Source organism: Sphaerodactylus townsendi, linkage group LG02, assembly GCF_021028975.2.
Source record: "Sphaerodactylus townsendi isolate TG3544 linkage group LG02, MPM_Stown_v2.3, whole genome shotgun sequence".
Classification (NCBI taxonomy): Eukaryota; Metazoa; Chordata; class Lepidosauria; order Squamata; family Sphaerodactylidae; genus Sphaerodactylus; species Sphaerodactylus townsendi.
In genome coordinates, this window is record NC_059426.1 from 101,642,575 (window position 1) to 101,660,224 (window position 17,650).

General features: G+C 42.8%; 1 protein-coding gene across 3 annotated transcripts in view; it reads right to left on the reverse strand.

The window, feature by feature from the left end:
• NELL1 (neural EGFL like 1) overlaps nt 1-17,650 on the reverse strand; it is a 678,881-nt gene that overhangs the window by 104,249 nt on the left and 556,982 nt on the right. For 2 of the 3 annotated variants that reach the window (XM_048483514.1, XM_048483513.1), the window contains exon 15: nt 14,211-14,306. The exons of the other annotated variant lie outside the window; for it this stretch is intronic. In XM_048483514.1, coding sequence (XP_048339471.1) covers nt 14,211-14,306 — 96 coding nt within the window. The remainder of the gene's footprint in view (nt 1-14,210; nt 14,307-17,650) is intronic. 3 annotated transcript variants of the gene reach the window in all.

Consider the following 17,650-nt stretch of genomic DNA (forward strand, 5'->3'; position numbering starts at 1 on the left):
TTGATGCCTGGGTTTACAGTACATCGGGAAATGGGTCACCACAAACCTGGGGAGATTAGCAAACGCAGTTGTCCTTTTGTGGTTTTGCAGTTTGCACACTACCATTACTCCCCCCTTACTTCCCTCCATAAAAGGTAATCAGTGTTTGGGCAAAGTGTGCAGATGCCATATTTAAGACATTTCTTTAATAGTTCACCTTTTAAAGTCAATATATAGAGAGGAAGGGGGCCAGCCGCCGGGCCTGCCGAAGATGGAAAAATGCAACCCGGTTACACGGTTACATGGGCCACCTGGGTCTCCATTGAAAGAGATGAATCCAGGTAGACCCCCAGGCTGCGGACAGAGGAGGTCGGTGTCAATGAGACCCCCTCCCACACCGGTGGCTGAAAATCTCCAAAGCGGGCACTTCCGGGAGGCCTGGTCCCCGCACCACACTTGTTGGCTTTGATCCCGGAGAAACGAGGCAATCCATTTAAGGACCAAGCCTCGCACCCCCAAGACGGCCAAATAGTGGAGTAAAAGGGTGTGATCAACCACGCCAAATGCTGCGGTAAGGTCTAATAATACCAGCAGCGCCGTTCCACCTTGGTCAAGCTGCACACGGAGCGTATCTGTGACAGCAGCGAGAACAGTCTCTGTCACATGTCCAGCACGGAAGCCAGACTGGAAGGGATCAAAAGCCACATGGTAGCCACATGCTACCAATTTTAAACTCATGCTCTAGATTCTCTGGCTCCTTGCCTACTTTGTTATATAATACACTATGTGCAATGTGCACAAAATACTAGCATCATCATGGCAGTCTGGGTATTTTAGTCAGCTCTCAGTGCATTCAGCTCTGGAACACCCCCCTTTTGCAGAGTGATGGGCTTCCCTAAGAGAGAAGAGGATTTTGCCATCCTCCCTGGGTCCCTGCACTGCCTATTGCCTCTTCAGAGATGGTGCTGTGGAGCTATCCCCAGCTGCTGCTTTCATCCCCCACTTTTAGATTGGGCTGACTAGATAATTTGCAGTAGTTCAGTCAGTTTAGCATTATTTATTTCCTGATAAGATTGTTCAGGATTGCAATCTGGAACTCAAAAAAGAGAATGGGAAAGCTAAAAATGTCAGGCCGCTTCCACACGGAGGCGGAAGGGCTTGGGTCAGTGTAACTGACGGTCCCAGAAAGAACCGGGACGGTCCCAGAAAGAACCCATGTGGACGGTCCCAGAAAGAACCAGGAAGACGGCGCCGCTGGGCGCCGTCGCCCTGTGGACTTACCTGGTCTCCGGCCCTCCAGCGCGGCCCCTGGGCCTGGGGACATGCCTTCCCTGCCCTGCGTGCCTGCTTCAGCGTCGCAGAGCAGGGGGGCGTGTCCCCAGGCCCCGGCGACACGCCGGAGGGCCGGAGACCAGGTAAGTGAAGGGAGGGAGTGGGGGGGGGGAAGGCGCCTTGGAGCCGCTGCCGTGCTCCAAGCCGGCATTTCCCAACAACCTTGCTCCCCGAGCGAGTTTGGGAAATGCTGGCTTCGCGCCGGTCGGGCGGCGCGGCTGCACAGCAGCTGCGTCCCCTGTGCGAATGGCGGCCTGGGGACGGCGTTTTTGCCATCCCCAGGCCGCCATATTCTGCCCATGCGGAAACGGCCCATGTGATGTGGCAGCATTAAGTTTGGCATAATTTGTGTCATAAAACTGCTCTTAGTGCTGTTCATTAAAAAAATCAATAGTCATGTATATTTGGGATTGATTAAAAAATACTGATTCACTATTTTCAGTAATGCAGATTTCACCGCACCTGTATGTTTCTAGTTATACGCTACTTAGATAAATTAAGATTTAGTGCATTGTCTTTGCAAGCAAAATGTAATGTCAAGCCATGTGTTCTTAAAGGGGAAAGAAACATACATTATAGATTTGTTGCTAACCTTTTCAAAGCCAAGACACAATTATAAAACTAATCTGCAACAAAGGATCCGTACTTAAATTTTATTTATCTGTATGAACTTCTACTCCTCTCTACTCATACAGTTTCAAATTTGTTGCAATATAAAATATGATATTGAACATATATTGCAAATTGTACTAAAATGCTTCCAGAACACATGAATTTATTTTGAGATGTACTATCAGGACATAAAGTACAATACTGGTCCCCATGAGACAACAGTCAGATATGTCAGAACATAAGTCGGTGATTGTTTGTAGACATGTATTGCTAGTCTTAATTAAATGATATTGCTTACAGCCAAAAGGCCACAAGTAGTATCACACTAATATATTCCCCAAACTTAATCCCTTTTATAAGTACCACCCACCAAAATTTAGTAGCCAATAATGTAATTCTGTTATCTGTATCAGCTAGTAACCACTCAATTGAGCTTTGATAGGAAAAATAAAATGTATATATAGGGTATAAATGTTTCTGCCTCAATTCATCCCAACAGCAACAGAACAACAAAATCTGTTCCAGAAACTCTATATTGCCATTCCTACATTCAAAACTTCTCTCCATCACATTAGCTCTCCATCACAAACAATAATATAAGATGGAAAGTATCTCACATATTTCACTTGTCATTTAGGCAACCTAAGATTTGCAACAGGTATGGTTTAGAATGATCAAACTGTAGTATACCGAGTAACATCTGCTTATAGTGTTAGATTACAAAAATATGATATCATTGTGAAAAATCCATATGGACCTTGAAAGAAAACATTGCAAGAGTTTCCTGTACCACAGAGATCTGATGCAGAAAATTCAGATAAACAGACCAACCCTCAACAGAGTTGCATTTCAGTGGATTCACAAGGATGTAACTCTAGGTCTATATGCTGAATAACAGAAATATACTGCACATAAAACATGCAATCTGAAGAAATCAACTGATGCCTGAATCCTCCAAGGAAACTTTTAATTATCAGGAAAGCAAAGTAATTATTTATGCCAATTTAATAAATCTAGCAAAATGCTAAAATTATAAAATTAGAATGAAGTAGATACCAATGTCAACATAACCTTTTCAAAACATCCGAACATTTAATCATAGTAGAGAAAAACAATCACTGGTCCATTCTGCACAGCACAAAAAAGACATCTGTGGGGCATGTTAAAAAGAGGCGACTGCTTCTTTCCACTCTGCACACTCAAAATAAGACATCAGGGGAGGTGTAAAAAAGAGGTGGCTTCTGGTGTAGTTCCACACAGCAAAGGTGTCAGAGGGGAAAACAGACAGTTTCCCACCCAACCATTTTGCTCTCTGGTCAGTTTCCCTTCAACGTGTGCCTGACATGTTGTGTGCTGCTGAGGGGATTCTCCCTGCTGGCATTTGCTAAAGGTTGTTTTGCAGGTTCCAACCGTGGGCATTTTTCCAGTCCAAGGGGTACACAGTTGTACTCAGTCCGTCCTGCTGATTCTGGCAATATATAGTTCTTTTTTCTTTTTCTTCTCTTTTTGTTTTTGATGAGCTATCGTAGCTACGCAGACATGAATACAAAAATCTTAGCCGCTTGGAAGACCAGTCTGGCCACCACTGAGAAGCATTGGGTAGAGCAGCCAGACTGTCTTAGTTTTTTCTTACTGCATAGAAAAACTGCACAGAAAACCTTAAGTCAGTCAATGGAAGGTTGGTCTACCCAGTGCTTCTCAATGCAGGCCAGACTGGTCTTCCAAGCAGCTAAGATTCCCATATTCGTGTCTGTGTAGCAACAAAGATAGCTCATCAAAAACAAAACAAAAAAATAGGAAAAATATATATTGCTGGAATTGTCAGGATGAACTGAGCACAACTGTGTCCTCTTTGGACTGTGTACTCCTTGAAGCCTGCAGAGCAAACATTTTGTGGCAACCTTCAGCAAATCGAGGCAGGGAGAATCCCCTCAGCAGCACACAAAATGTTACGTGCAAGCTGAGGGGAAACTCAGTAGAGAGGAAAAAATAAGTAGACTATAGAGAGGGAAAAATAAGATACCTCCTGAGCTCCGCACAGCTAGGCAGACGATGTCTTACAGATGCCCTAGGAGAAAAAAGGTGCACTTTGTAGAAGGAAAGAAAGCTCCACAGGAAGAGGTGGGCAACAGTTGCACACCCCCATAAAAACCCCTCTACCGTCCCACACTGTCCCTTCCTAGGCTAGAAGCCCACAGATGATGTACTGGGTGCCAAAGGCCAGAGGCAGGCTGCCTGCCCAAGATTTTGAGCTGGGCACCTCTGAGCTGCATGCCAGGGCAGGGAGAGCTTTGGAGAGGCGGCAGTTCATTGTGGAGTTGAGGGCCAGGCTGTGCACTGAAAAGAGGAGGAGGAGGAGGAGGAGGAGGAGGAGGAGGAGGAGGAGGAGGAGGAGAGAAAGTGGCTTAACCCAACCCCTAGTGTGCCACTGCCTTCTTTATGACTTCCCCCGATGAACAAGCGAGCTTTGACCAGCCATGGAGAGCCATCCTGCAGAACAGGGCTGAATTTTGAAAGTGTGCATTTATTACTGTCTGGAACAGAAGTAATTATTGGTGAGCACTACATGTGTTAATGATAACAATTTTAATCGAAAACAAAATTGCTGTGGCATGCTGTCCGAAGTAAACATATTTAGGACTGGTGTGATAATATTTCACATGGAATTTAGTGGGGCTACTTTCCCATCAAAGCTCTGTAAGTGGATTCAGAATAAGAACCAATCATTCAGCTACGACTGAAATACAGCTCTGGGGTGAAATTGTTTCTCTCATTCTGTGCCAGCAGCAGTGTACAACAGTTTAAGAGGAAAGGTGAATACAGAAATTGTGAGGAAAGAAGACAAAGTAATTACTAAGACTGGAATTGGATCGAAGTTCTATTGGACCTTTAATGACCAGAAGTGTTCAGGGCCTCCATTTTATGTCTCATTCGAAAGATGGATGAGTATCATTCCCAAAGTATACAAAGACTAGGCTGGCAGCATATAAAGACTGGCTCTTCAGGAAGATCAATTATGAAAAGCTAGTTTTATATTTCCACATGAAAGGTCCTCCATTTTTGTTATACACTAGGTGTATGATCTATTTAATAGATATTTCAATCTGAAAGTAATAATTCAGATGTTACTCTTCTTAAATAGCAGAGAACTCCAGATATTTGACTGCTCCAGTAGTTAAAATAGGTATTCCGTTTTCAAAAGAAGAAATGATTGCTATACTTAGAGAACTCTCTATTCCTGCAAAGATCAAGAGAGAGTTTTTGAATTTCTGTACTATTCTGCTTTTCTTGAAACATGTTCCTTGTGGTAAAGTGATAACATGTATTACATAAAAGTAACATCAAACACTTATTGAAATGTCTAAAATATTACTTGACCTAGACAACCCAAACTTTGTTTGTGCTTTGTACGTCAGAAAAAGTTACCATTTGATATCTTCTGAAATCAACCTTTCAGTTATTTCAGCCGGCTTTGATTTGGGGTGAGTTGTACCTGCATAAATATCCGTTCCTATAGAAAAACTCTACAGTCCCGCTGATCATGACTATGGTCAACCAACATTTACCTTCATTATGCCTTTCTTAGGATGTATATAATTCAATTTTCTTGCACAGTGCTTATGTTTTCTCAACAATTTTAAGAGAATGAGATTAATTTCTGCAATACTTTCTCTGATTTGCTTTCCTTAGAAAACACTCTGGCTTCCTGTGGGAATTTGTCTTTCTATTTTGAGTATCCAAGCAAACAATCCTATTATGATGTAGCAGTTGAATTACTACCTGACTTGCCATTCATTACATTTTGTGATCAAAATCACAGGAATTCTATACATACTACTATAACATGAAGATATCAATAATATTCAGCAAACCTCAATACTACCAAATGAAAAAACAGCTTTCTGGTCAGGATAGACTTTAATAAGCAGTACTGAAATCCTAAAATAATGGTCTTAGTATATGATTCAAAGTAATTTTTCTTACCTCTACAAATCATCTTCTAGTCATAATTTAAATCAACAATATTATGAGCTTATGCACCAATTTAAGTGATAGTGTCTACAAAGGACTGGAGGGCAAAGCACATAAATCCCAGGTTAGGGACAGAGACAGGATATACAGGTGTCTCTATGCTGACAGTAGAAGCCTTTGACCAAAAATGGAGGAGCTGGAGTACAGGGTTTTGAAGGAGGACATTAATATAGTAGGCATCACAGAGACATGGTGGAATGAGGAGAACCAGTGGGATGCTGCTAGCCCAGGTTACAGGTTCTACAAGAAAGATAGAACAGGGCGTATTGGGTGTGGTGTTGCCCTCTATGCCCCAAAGTGCACAAGCGGATTCTGAGATGAAAAAAAGAAATTAGAGAGGCCAACAAAAGCAAAAACGTAGTAGTAATGGGTAATTTCAACTATCTCCACATAAACTCGAAAATGCATGTTCAGGTCTGACTGTGGCTTAGAGCAGATGGTTGTGGAACCAACCAGGGGAGAGGTGATCCTAGATCTAATTCTAAGTGGGACCCAGGACCTGGTGCAGGAAGTCAGTGTTGTTGAGCCGATAGGGAACAGCGACCACAATGCTGTCAGATTCAGTATCTCTGCATGCGAGCAAGTGACAACTACTAATGTAGTTACAATCACCTTCAGAAAAGGAAATTTCTCAAAGATGAGGGGGATAGTGCGCAGGAAGCTGAAAGGGAAAATCAAGAGAGTCAAAACTGTCCAAGATGTTTGAAGGTTATTTAAGGACACAGTAATAAAAGCTCAGCTGGAATGTGTTCCACAGGTTAGGAAAGGCAGCACCCAGTCCAAAAGGAAGCCACCATGGTTAACAAGGGAGGTTGAGGAAATTATTAGGAAAAAAAAGATGTCTTTTAGAAAATGGAAATCCACCTCGACTGATGAAGAATACAAGAAGGAACACAAATGGTGGCAAAAGAGAAGCAAGTTAGCTGTAAGGGAGGCAAAAAAGGATTATGAGAAACGCATGGCAGCGAACATCAAGACCAGCAACGAACACTTCTTCAAGTACATCAAAAGTAGAAAGCCAGCTATGGAAGCGGTAGGCCCATTAGACGACAAAGGAGCAAAAGGTGTGCTAAAGGATGACATGGAGATTGCAGAGAAGCTGAATGAATTCTTTGCATCTGTCTTCACCCAAGAGGAGGTGAGACAAATTCCTGCACCTGAACCAAGCTTCTTGGGAGGCAAATCCTAGGAACTAGTGAAGACAGTGTTAGACAAGGAAGAGGTTCTGGAAGCCATTGATGAACTAAATGTTACCAAATCCCCAGGCCCAGACTGCATTCACCCAAAAGTTCTTAAAGAGCTCAATCATGAAATTGCTGATCTTCTCACTGTAATATACAACTTATCCCTGAAATCAGTCTCCGTCCCTGAAGACTGGAAGATGGCCAATATCACACCAATCTTTAAGAAAGGATCTGGGGGGGAGGGGGGAATTACAGACCAGTCAGTTTGACATTTGTTCCTGGTAAATTAGTAGAATCTATCATTAAAGATAAAATTATTAAACATGTAGAAAAGCAAGACCTGCTGAGGAAGAGTCAGCATGGCTTTTGCAGAGGCAAGTCCTGTCTTACAAACTTACTAGAGTTCTTTGAGGGTGTAAACAGGCATGTTGATAAGAGGGAACCAGTGGACATTTTCTACGTGGATTTCCAAAAGGCTTTTGACAAAGTTCCTCATCAGAGACTATTGAGAAAATGGAGCAATCATGGAATAAGAGGTGATGCAAGCCTTTTCACTGCTGTGTCGAATTTAGAGAATGATATCCTGGTCAATTAAAATAATATTGGGATCAACTTGCCCAGAACTTTTGTGTAGACCACAAAGTTACAGCATACCACACACAGATTACCATTCATGCAAAAAACTCTCTTGCTTCACCTAAATCAAACTAATAAGCCTGTCAATCATTTTAAAATGTGATTGATTTGTTTGCCCAATGAAAAGGGGAGGAAGAATCACATGGTTGCTTAGGCATTTAATTGCCTTCTCTACTGTGTCCTAAACTACAATACATATGCAAAAAGAAAGAAACCCAATTCAGAACTTTTTGAGGGAGACGCAGACAAGCAAACACATTTGCAACATTTCGCAATGCCATGTACAATTGATCAACTGTTTTATTTTATGTGTTGTCAAAGACTTTCACACCCAGAATCGACTAGCGGTTGCATACAGATGTGCGGACTTTGCTTTGCCCAGTAACGAAAGATAACTTTATTTGTTGGAATGGAAATGGCCGCGGCCCTGTTTATTAACAAATAACAATAACTATAGGAAGCTGGGCAAGCATAACGGGACACATCCTGGCCACCAGGAAGTGTACCACTGAACCTGGCCTTGGTCAGCCCCCAGCTGACACCAGGCCCTTTGGGCAGCAAACCTGCTAAACCCGGCACCACAACCCTTGGGGATTGGGACAGGAGGTTACTAGGTGCCACTTGGGTGCATACCCATTTTGTGACACCCCCTCCTGCCGGGGGGGTAGTGAGCTTGAAACAGGACCTCCAGGCCTGCGCCATGAAGCCCTCCACTATCCCCAGCCTCTTATTGAGGCCCCCACCATGGGAAGGTCTGGCATGCAAGCCCGTCTACCCGATAAGGATATACCCCTATGTCCCAAAAAACTGACCAGGCTGAGATAAAATGCATAACATTAAATAGCATACATAACACTGCCACATCACTTAGGGAGGGTGGGTGGGTCTGCTTGCTTGTAGTCTCGTGAAGAGGCCGAACTGAGCAGGGCACCGGCTTATATAGCTTGCTCGGCTCCCTTGTCATGTGACGTTCTGCCCTCCTGACTAGCCCTTTCCTTTTCCCTAAGCGCGACCCAGATAAAACTGAGTCCCCTCAGCTCTCAAAACAGTAAATATGTTGACAAAATAACTGCCTAAACCCCGTTCCCTAATTTTGCATGGCAGGTGAGACTCTGGAAGGTCCCCTGCATCCCAGGCTGACCAGGAACCTGGACCCTCAACTGCTGCGTGCAGTACATTGATGCCAGTGCTAGCTGACTGCCTCCTGATGAGCTAGGCAGGCAGGGAAGGTACCTGCTCCCCCAGGACCCAGTAATTCCCTGCTGCCTATACAGAGTCCTCGTCTGTGGACTCACCAGATGAAGAGGTGCTAGGTGAGTGTCTGGAGGATTGGGCATGTTGGGCCAACTTCTGACCCTTCTGCCCTACCCTTGTGGTCATCAAAGTATCCTGCCCTGCAGGTATGGCCGTGCTGACCAGCCCTTCAGTCTCACCAGTTCCTGGAACAGCGTTGGATGCGCTGGTCTGACCAACCCCGCTTTGCAGAAGCTGCTGCCCCAACCCAAACAGACCCTGTTTGGGTAAACATCCCTTGCCAGGTCTGGCCCCGAAGGAGTTTGCAAGGGTTGCCCCCCCCATACCACACCCAGGTTTGAAACGAGGGTGTGTGGTGGAGAGAAATATGTAAACGAGCTTCCACTTCCCAACCCGTAAGGCGATTGAGCATCTACGCAACCCACCAGCCATTGCATAATGTAAGGGCCTGGGGACCCTTGGCCGGGCCAGGACACCAACAGTGCAGGACTCCCATAAGGCAGGCTAACATATGCCCTTTGAGGGAAATTGCCAACAGGCCTGATCTCCCCCTCCCCAGCTCAGGCCGCAGCCACCAAAGCAATCGGCCTTGCGGCAGCGCCCACTTCTTCCTGCATGCCCTTTGTTATTTGTGCTGCTGGAAAAGAAGGTGCAGGATGGCCCTGACTGGCCATCTGCCTTGTTCGCTGCTCTATAGTGCCCTGGCCTGCCTCCCCTGCCACAGTGCCACTGCTCTGGCGATGAGTCCAAGGCCGAGTGGCATGGCCGGTTGCTGCACTTGCATGTCCCCCTGTGTCCACATCCAGTGTTGCCATCCCACCAGGAGCTGGACCATGCCCTGAGGTTTTCTTAGCATTCATCCGTTTAGGTGCCATGGCCAACCCCACTATCACCTTCTGCCACCAGGAATTTTTCTTTTTTAAATAAAAAATTATATATCTATATACTATGAATTTAACTGACTATGTACTTTAAAATCCACTAATCAGAATAAACTGGGAATTCACCCCCCAACTAACCAAGAACTATGAACCCACACTAACTATGATTGAGCTTTGACCTTACAAGAACTCACTATGGACTCACTATGAACGAACTATGAACCTGCCATTATAAACCTAACTAAGCTTATAAAATTACCTGCCACCCTTTCTCCCTATGGAAAAAAGAGGGTTATTTTGCCCACAGTGGCAAATAACAGTAATACTGAGCATGCAAAGCCCAGCCTCAGCAATCTGCCCAGCAACGGGGGAACCAAAATGGCCACCAATCTGCCCAGCAACAGGGAACACAATATGGCCACCAAGACCTTGTTATGCCCCTATCAAGATGGCCACCCCGGCCTCTGACATGGGCCTACAGGGCCCATTAATAGGCTGCGTTCTTAACTGCCCCCCCACACAATATATGATGGGGTTTCAGCTGGGTGCCGCTGTGCCAGCCGCAAAGCCTCAAGACCCCCCACTAGCCTTTTTTGGGAGCCCCCAAGCAGCTGGCCATTGGTGCAAGCCCACCCGTTGCTGGAACGCCACACCTGCTCAAATGGGAATGTCCCTTTCCCCTGCCCCTAATTAGCACTGGCCGACAAGATGCCATTCCTGCCTCAGACGGGGCTTCCCTGGCTCCCCCGAGGCTCCCCCCCCCACTTTGCTGCAACAGCTGCTTCAGTCTTCGTAGTCTCGTGAAGAGGCCGAGCCAAGCTGGGCACCGGCTTATATGGCCTGCCTGGCTCCCTTGTCACGTGATGGTTCCAACTGTCATGTGACCACCCTCCAAGGCATAAGGGGAAGGTGATCAGCTGCTCGATCCTCCTCTGCCGCAACGACGCCCCGGGTGAGTCTGGGTGCGCTTTTTGTGGGTTTTCCAGGTCTGGTCATTTTTGCTCCTAACATGTTTGCCCTCACCTGTGGCTGTCAGCTTCCGAGGCATGTCATGGTAAGATGTGTTTCATGTGCCATGGAGACATTGCAATATGTTTTGCTGGGATTGCAAAAGTGCCGGTGTGCGCGTGCATGCGTGCGTGCGCGCGCACACGCACGCACGCACACGCACACACACACACACAGTGCTTAAGATGTTGTACTGGGTTTCTGTAGATTGTCCTTGGTTGTAAAAATAATAAAGAACCTGTTGGAACTCTGTGATTTGACATTTGCACTGTCACATTGGCACTGGGTTCTGTTGGGTTTTTCTGTTAGACAGTAGGCATGCAAAAAGTACTTGCCACTGCATTACTTTTTTTGTGCTGGGATTTTGATATTAGTTCTGTTAGGTTTGCCAAATTGAGTTGTGGTTCTGCTGAGATCTCTGGAATTTGCTTTGGTTCTGTTGGGCTTGTGTTGGTTCTTAGGATTGGAAGCACTGACCTGTTGTTGCTGCAGGTATGCTTATTTGCTTTTGCTTTTGAAGGAAAAAAGGCAGCTTTACCTCACATTGAAAACAATGTAGAATAAATGGGGGCACCTTCTTTTGGACCCAATAGAATTGGACCCCCTGACCTAATCTTTTTGAAACTTATGTGTTCTTCTCTGGAAAAACACAGGAAGCACCACTTTAAAGTTGGTGCTTTGATCTTAAAAATAAGCTCTGACTTCCCCATAGGCTATAATGGAGTCAAATATATTCAAATTATTGAATAGAACCTGAATCTGAATTCCTTACCAGTACTAGAATTCAAGGATATTGGGAATACTGATAATTTTAGCTTCAATATATTTGAATTTTTTAAAACTGATTTTTTAAAAATGTTGGCCTCTAGGACAAACATCAGTGACTGACTCTCTAATGGTTGTTGTACTTCTGCCATTTAAAGACTTTATGAAGGCAATCTGCTATGAGTTTCAAAGTTTCAGAGGGTGGCTATGAGTTTCAGAGGGTGCTATGAGTTTAAAGGGGTGGCCATATTGGTCTGTAGTATAACGGCTAGAACAGGGGTAGGGAACCTGCGGCTCTCCAGATGTTCAGGAACTACAATTCCCATCAGCCCCAGTCAGCATGGCCAATTGGCCATGCTGGCAGGGGCTGATGGGAATTGTAGTTCCTGAACATCTGGAGAGCCGCAGGTTCCCTACCCCTGAGCTAGAAGAAAGAAAAGGTTAGTGGACTCTTTTTATCCATTTTTGCCATGAAAATGATTAGTTTTCAGGAGCAAATTTTCTGGTTGCTGTACTGGGAAGGGACGTCAGAACAGATGCATATTGTCCATGGCCCTTTGGATCCCCACCATAGTCTTAACTTTTATTGAATCCCAATTTTATTTTATTTGGTTCACAGCCTTTATCAAAGAAACAATTGAATCATAAAATTAGGTTCCCAAATGAAAAGGACAACATAATAAACCAGCATGTCCATGATCCCAACAGAAAAACTAGATGTCTCAGATAAATTACAACTACGTAAAATTACCTCACAATGCCCTTCAGTTATTGTTTTGCAAGCCTTCCTCAGCTGCTCTGTAGAAAGGTAGCCCTGCAGCTGTGCTGTAATGTTTTATTAATTCAAGGCTAAATTGCAAAAGACATTATCAGTGGTATATTCTTTGTAAAAGCATGTTGTATCATTGACTTAAAACTCCAATATATAATGCACATGCCACCACCATAAATCCTAAGTATTTGATGCTGACTGAATTCCCATTGAGCCTAATACCATTACTTCTGTAGGGCAGCTGACAAATTGCAGATCATTCTTACCAAAAAAAAAAGAAAGAAAGAAAGCCTAAAGCCACTTGCTTTATACTGATTATGTTTAACTGCAGCAAGTGATAGTTCTCTTAATTCTGAAGCAACTTTAGGCCATCACAAAGTGAGCCAATAGAAAGCTTCTACTTTCTATTGCCCTTTATCAGTTCAAAGGACATCTTTAGATACAGTGTAGCAAATGGAAGATGTCACTGACAACACATTTTTCTACAGATAGGGACCCAGCCATGATGTATTTCTGCACAACAACATATTATTAGATACATTCTCAGTTATGATTCAGAGTCCTGTGGCACCATTTTAGTCTGTTTGGATCATTTGTGCTACAGCTAGTCTTGAAAGAGCATGGCACCATATGTTAAAGTGTAAAAAGTGCATGTATTTTTAGCATCATCCAACACCAAGAGATTTCAGCCAAGAAACACTGCAAAAACAACTAATAGTAGGAGCTTAAGTGGGTCTAGCATAAGACTACATTCAGTGATCAATTATCCAAGTATGGCCTTCTGAACAACAGAAACAAAGACTCTGGAGGAGCCTTATTAAAAGATAGCCAAAAGTCCTGTTTGCCCCTTGGAATTATTTCAAAGATGTAGAGCAAGGTGAAATTAATATAATTAGTTAGAAACTGCCAGAGAAATTTAATATGAGCCGGCAATTAAATCTGCACATGCAAGGAAGCTATTTCTAATTACAAAGTCCAGTCTCCAATGATGCACCTGGATAGCCGACTTTTAAATGACAGCACTAGAGATGAATTTGCCGCCTCATGTTAAAAAGTTCAGGAATGATTAGGATCTCTTTATTCTAGCTCAGAAGCATAGCACAAAAGGAATATCTTACTGTAAACATAGTTTTTTCTGTACAATAAACTGAATTTAATTGACCAGCAGTACAATCTTAAGCAGAATTACACATTGAAGTCAACTGAAATTAAATGGGGACTGCACTGTAGTTCAAATTAAAAAGCTTAGATATTTTAATTTTCCCCCTACCTCCTTGTTCCCTAATGGTAAACATATGGGAGATAAATGCCATTTTCTGTGCAAAATACTGGAACTATTGATGTTGGGGATGCCCTATACCAATGCCTTTCTTCTCATGCCCCCTTTTCCACATTTCTGCCTTATGTTATCAGACATCCATGGAAAGCACACAGAGTGTCTGATATGTTGGTATAACTTCCACACAAGGTTTTATTTATTTATTGCAAAATAAAGATCAGGCTACACAAGTGAGTCCTCACATTTGAGCTTTCTACATACACAACATCATGTTAGTTTCATATAGGAGGCCAAAAACATCAGTGGGGAAATTAACATATTTCTTTAGCCTCTTAAGTTGACAGTACAAATTGGAAGACTGGGCAGAGGAGCACCTCACTCTTTACATATATTTTTCCTGAGGACTTTTGCCAAGCTGCACTATATATAATATAATGTAAGCCACAATAAATCAGTGAGAAAATCTGGAATGTTACCTTTTTCACAGTGACTTCCTGTGAATCCAGAAGGGCAGGAACACTTATTAGGAGCTACACATGTCCCCCCATATCTGCATCCTTCTTCACAAAAAGCTGAAAAATAAAACATTTATATCTGATATTTCCATACACTTATGAAGCAATACTGAAGAAAAGCAACTAATTTCTTATGCCCACAGAGAAGCAAGATGAGAAAGCATATTTAGATAATTGCTACATTGGAAACAAGACAATTTGCTAAGAAATGTTTCACTGATCCCTGGAAATTCAAGGAATGACAGAGAACACGGAACTAGGTTTAGCTGCAGTAAACTCAAGGAAATACTTGCAACTGCTGCTCTTACTAACTTACAGAAAATTGTTGTGTTATTGCATTTATAATTTGAGGTGAATATAGGATATCTGTCCAAGCAATGAGCTGCTTAGCCTTGTTAAGATGGTAAGCCATGTGTCTCCTAACAATACCTGAAAACCCAAAGAAGTGATTGGCTGAACTATTCTAACATCAATACCTCACTATGATGATGTAAAAGGCAGTTCTTACAACAATAATATTTGATTTTTCAGATAGCAGTTAATTTGTAGGTATTTCAAACTTCTTCAAATCTCAAATTTTGCCTCAAGCTACTTTTCAAATCTTTGAAAACATTAGAAACAATTTCCAGTAAGGAAACAGTGTGAAGGTCTGGGGCCTTACCAAATCCTCCCATAATATGATAGAAGGACTAGAATGCTCAATGAAAGCGTGATTCATGATATGAAAGATTTAATAAGATATATCACATTTGCATCCTTTATAAAAATACTTAAAATAAAATAATATTACCGACATACAAACACTATATACATTTGCCATATACTTGTGGAACGCTAAATTGCTGAAATAATAATAATTATTGTAATACACACACAGGAGAGCTGAGGGCAGCTGATAACCCAGGCACACCCCACATATACGCACACACAAGCTCTTCAGGCTAATCCTGTCAGGAAATCGTACACTGTCACCTTAAGGTAAAATGTATAACTGAGAGGCTTTTTAACAGTAAACAAAACAAGGATTTATTTACAGGATTTCTCTTACATCATGATGGTACAGAGAGTTTTTATGCTTTTCCTTAGACAGGGAATGCTTGGATGGTACAGTCAGTTCTTAACAATTTTACTTTAGCTGTTTCAAATAAAATGTTGTTTCAGTTCAAAATAGATCTTCATACACTCAGTTATTTCCTTCAGGGTAAACCTTCCTACATGGATCCCAAACAAGTACCTAAACCACCCACCCTTTCCTCTTCAGGGTATCACACCAGGCTGGAACAGAGCAAGCTTTGGGGTTTCTCTAAACCCTCTCTTGACTCTGCCAATTATAAAACACACACGCTCAGAGACTCTTTGGTCCAATATCTAAGTGCGGTCTCCTCAGAGACTATAACCAAGCCCTTTGTGTGGTCTTAGAATTGTCCCCATGAATAGGTCTCCCCCTGGATATGAGACGCAGATATCCTTATAGTCACCCTGACCTCCCTGACTTCCTTCACCAACACCTGGCTACCTAGCCCCTGGTGAAGTAATCTACTTTTTCTCTCAGCTTTGAGAGCCTTTTTGTTTTCTCTGGCACTCTCCCTTTCGCAAACTGTTTTCTGCCTTACTCTGGCTATTACAGTCTCTTTCCGACAGACTCTTAGATGTCTTTCTGACTCTGTATCTTTATCTGTGCCTGTCCCTATCTCCCCAGGTGAACACACATCCTCTGGCCCTTATAGCTAACTGCAGCTCAGCTGTCCAATCAGGGGGAGCTCTGGGTTAACTCATTGTGTTCCTGTTCTGTCAGAACAGCTTCTTCAAATTAACCTGTTTTTTTCATTGCCTGTCACAATTATGATAATTTAATCAAGTTCAGGGAGATGGATGAAAAGGAGAACAATTCCAACAAAATAACTTTCTGAAAACGTTTTCTTTTCTTTTTGTATAAAATATTTAAAAAGCCTGCTAAAATACTGTCTGGTTGGCATGACTTGTCATTTTTGCATTGCTGGATTTCCTGCAATGACATATGAGTAATGGAATCACCAAGGATGGATATATGGGTCACAGTTTCCATATAACTCCATTATTCAAAAGTTACTGATCAGCAGAGAAATGTAACCACCAAGCTTTAGTCATGTTTCCAAAGATATTATCAGAATATAAGAAGAAAATATAAGGATAGTTAGAACTATGGATTTATTTTTTACATCATTCTGTACACCAAGGATGTCACTGGAAATTCTGTGAATGATATTGAGTCACACAGAGCTGTGCACTTCCATGCGGAATGTAAAGCATTTCTTCTGTACTGCAGTTCTCAAGGTACCCAGTGGATTATAGATGAGAAACTGCAATTAATATTTAAAGAGTAACTTCTGTACTGGAGTTAATAGCAGAGCCACCAAACCATCATGCAAGCTGCAGTCACAGATGGAGCTGTTGCAAATGATATGAAAAGGGGCTTCAAGTGCCATGAAAGCAAAGAGGTGCTTCAGATTTACTATGCAATGTATCACAACAACCAAAGAATCACAACAGAGCATGCGAAATATCAACCATTAAAATTTTCATTGTAATCAAATTGTAACTGTTCACAGGTGAGCAAAGAAAATAATATTTCCAGGCTCCTCCTTAATTGGACTGATTAACTGATCTGTGCTGTTCAAGTGTTATACCTTTTAGGTTTCTTATGGGAATTACTTGCAAAATCATTGGAGCCGTTTTAGCTGCTATTGTCTGTTGAAAAATACAACATAAACAGCAAAACCACTAATGTCCCTCTTCTGCCCCACATAGAAGATAAGAAAATGGCCAGTTGGCATGGCAACAGATAGTGTCAAGCTACAACAACAAAAGAAAGCCAAGTAGCACTGGGGTAGCCATCATACATTTACTTGTCATGATCCCCAGTTTCAATCCAAGGGCCCAACAGTGCCTCAAGGCTGGCCTTCACCAACTATGAAGGACATGGGTCAAGCAGGCAAGTGGTAGATCTTTACAGCTGCTAGCATTCTGCCAAAATCAGCATAGCAGAGCAAAATGGTTCTGTGTAGGATCAGAAGACAGCCAATAGGGCTCTAGTTCCCTTACTGTTTCAAATGTTGGTGGGAGGTGGTGGTGGACTTTATCTGCAAAGAAGCTTGCAAAAGCCTCACAGCCAGGTGCCAAACCTTTAAATTTAGATCCTATCAGCAGGGATGTCAAAGATTGAATCACATTAAACAATTTTACTAGGCAAGAGTTTGCAAACACAATGAGTGATGCATAGACTATCTTCTTGTCCACCTTCACTGCCATCTCATTGGCTTTAATAAATGTCCAATAAGATGTTCTTGTAGCTTTGTCATGATTTTGCCAACCCCACTCTAGCTTTCTCAGCTCCCTTTTCATCAGCTTGATCTCCTCGTTCT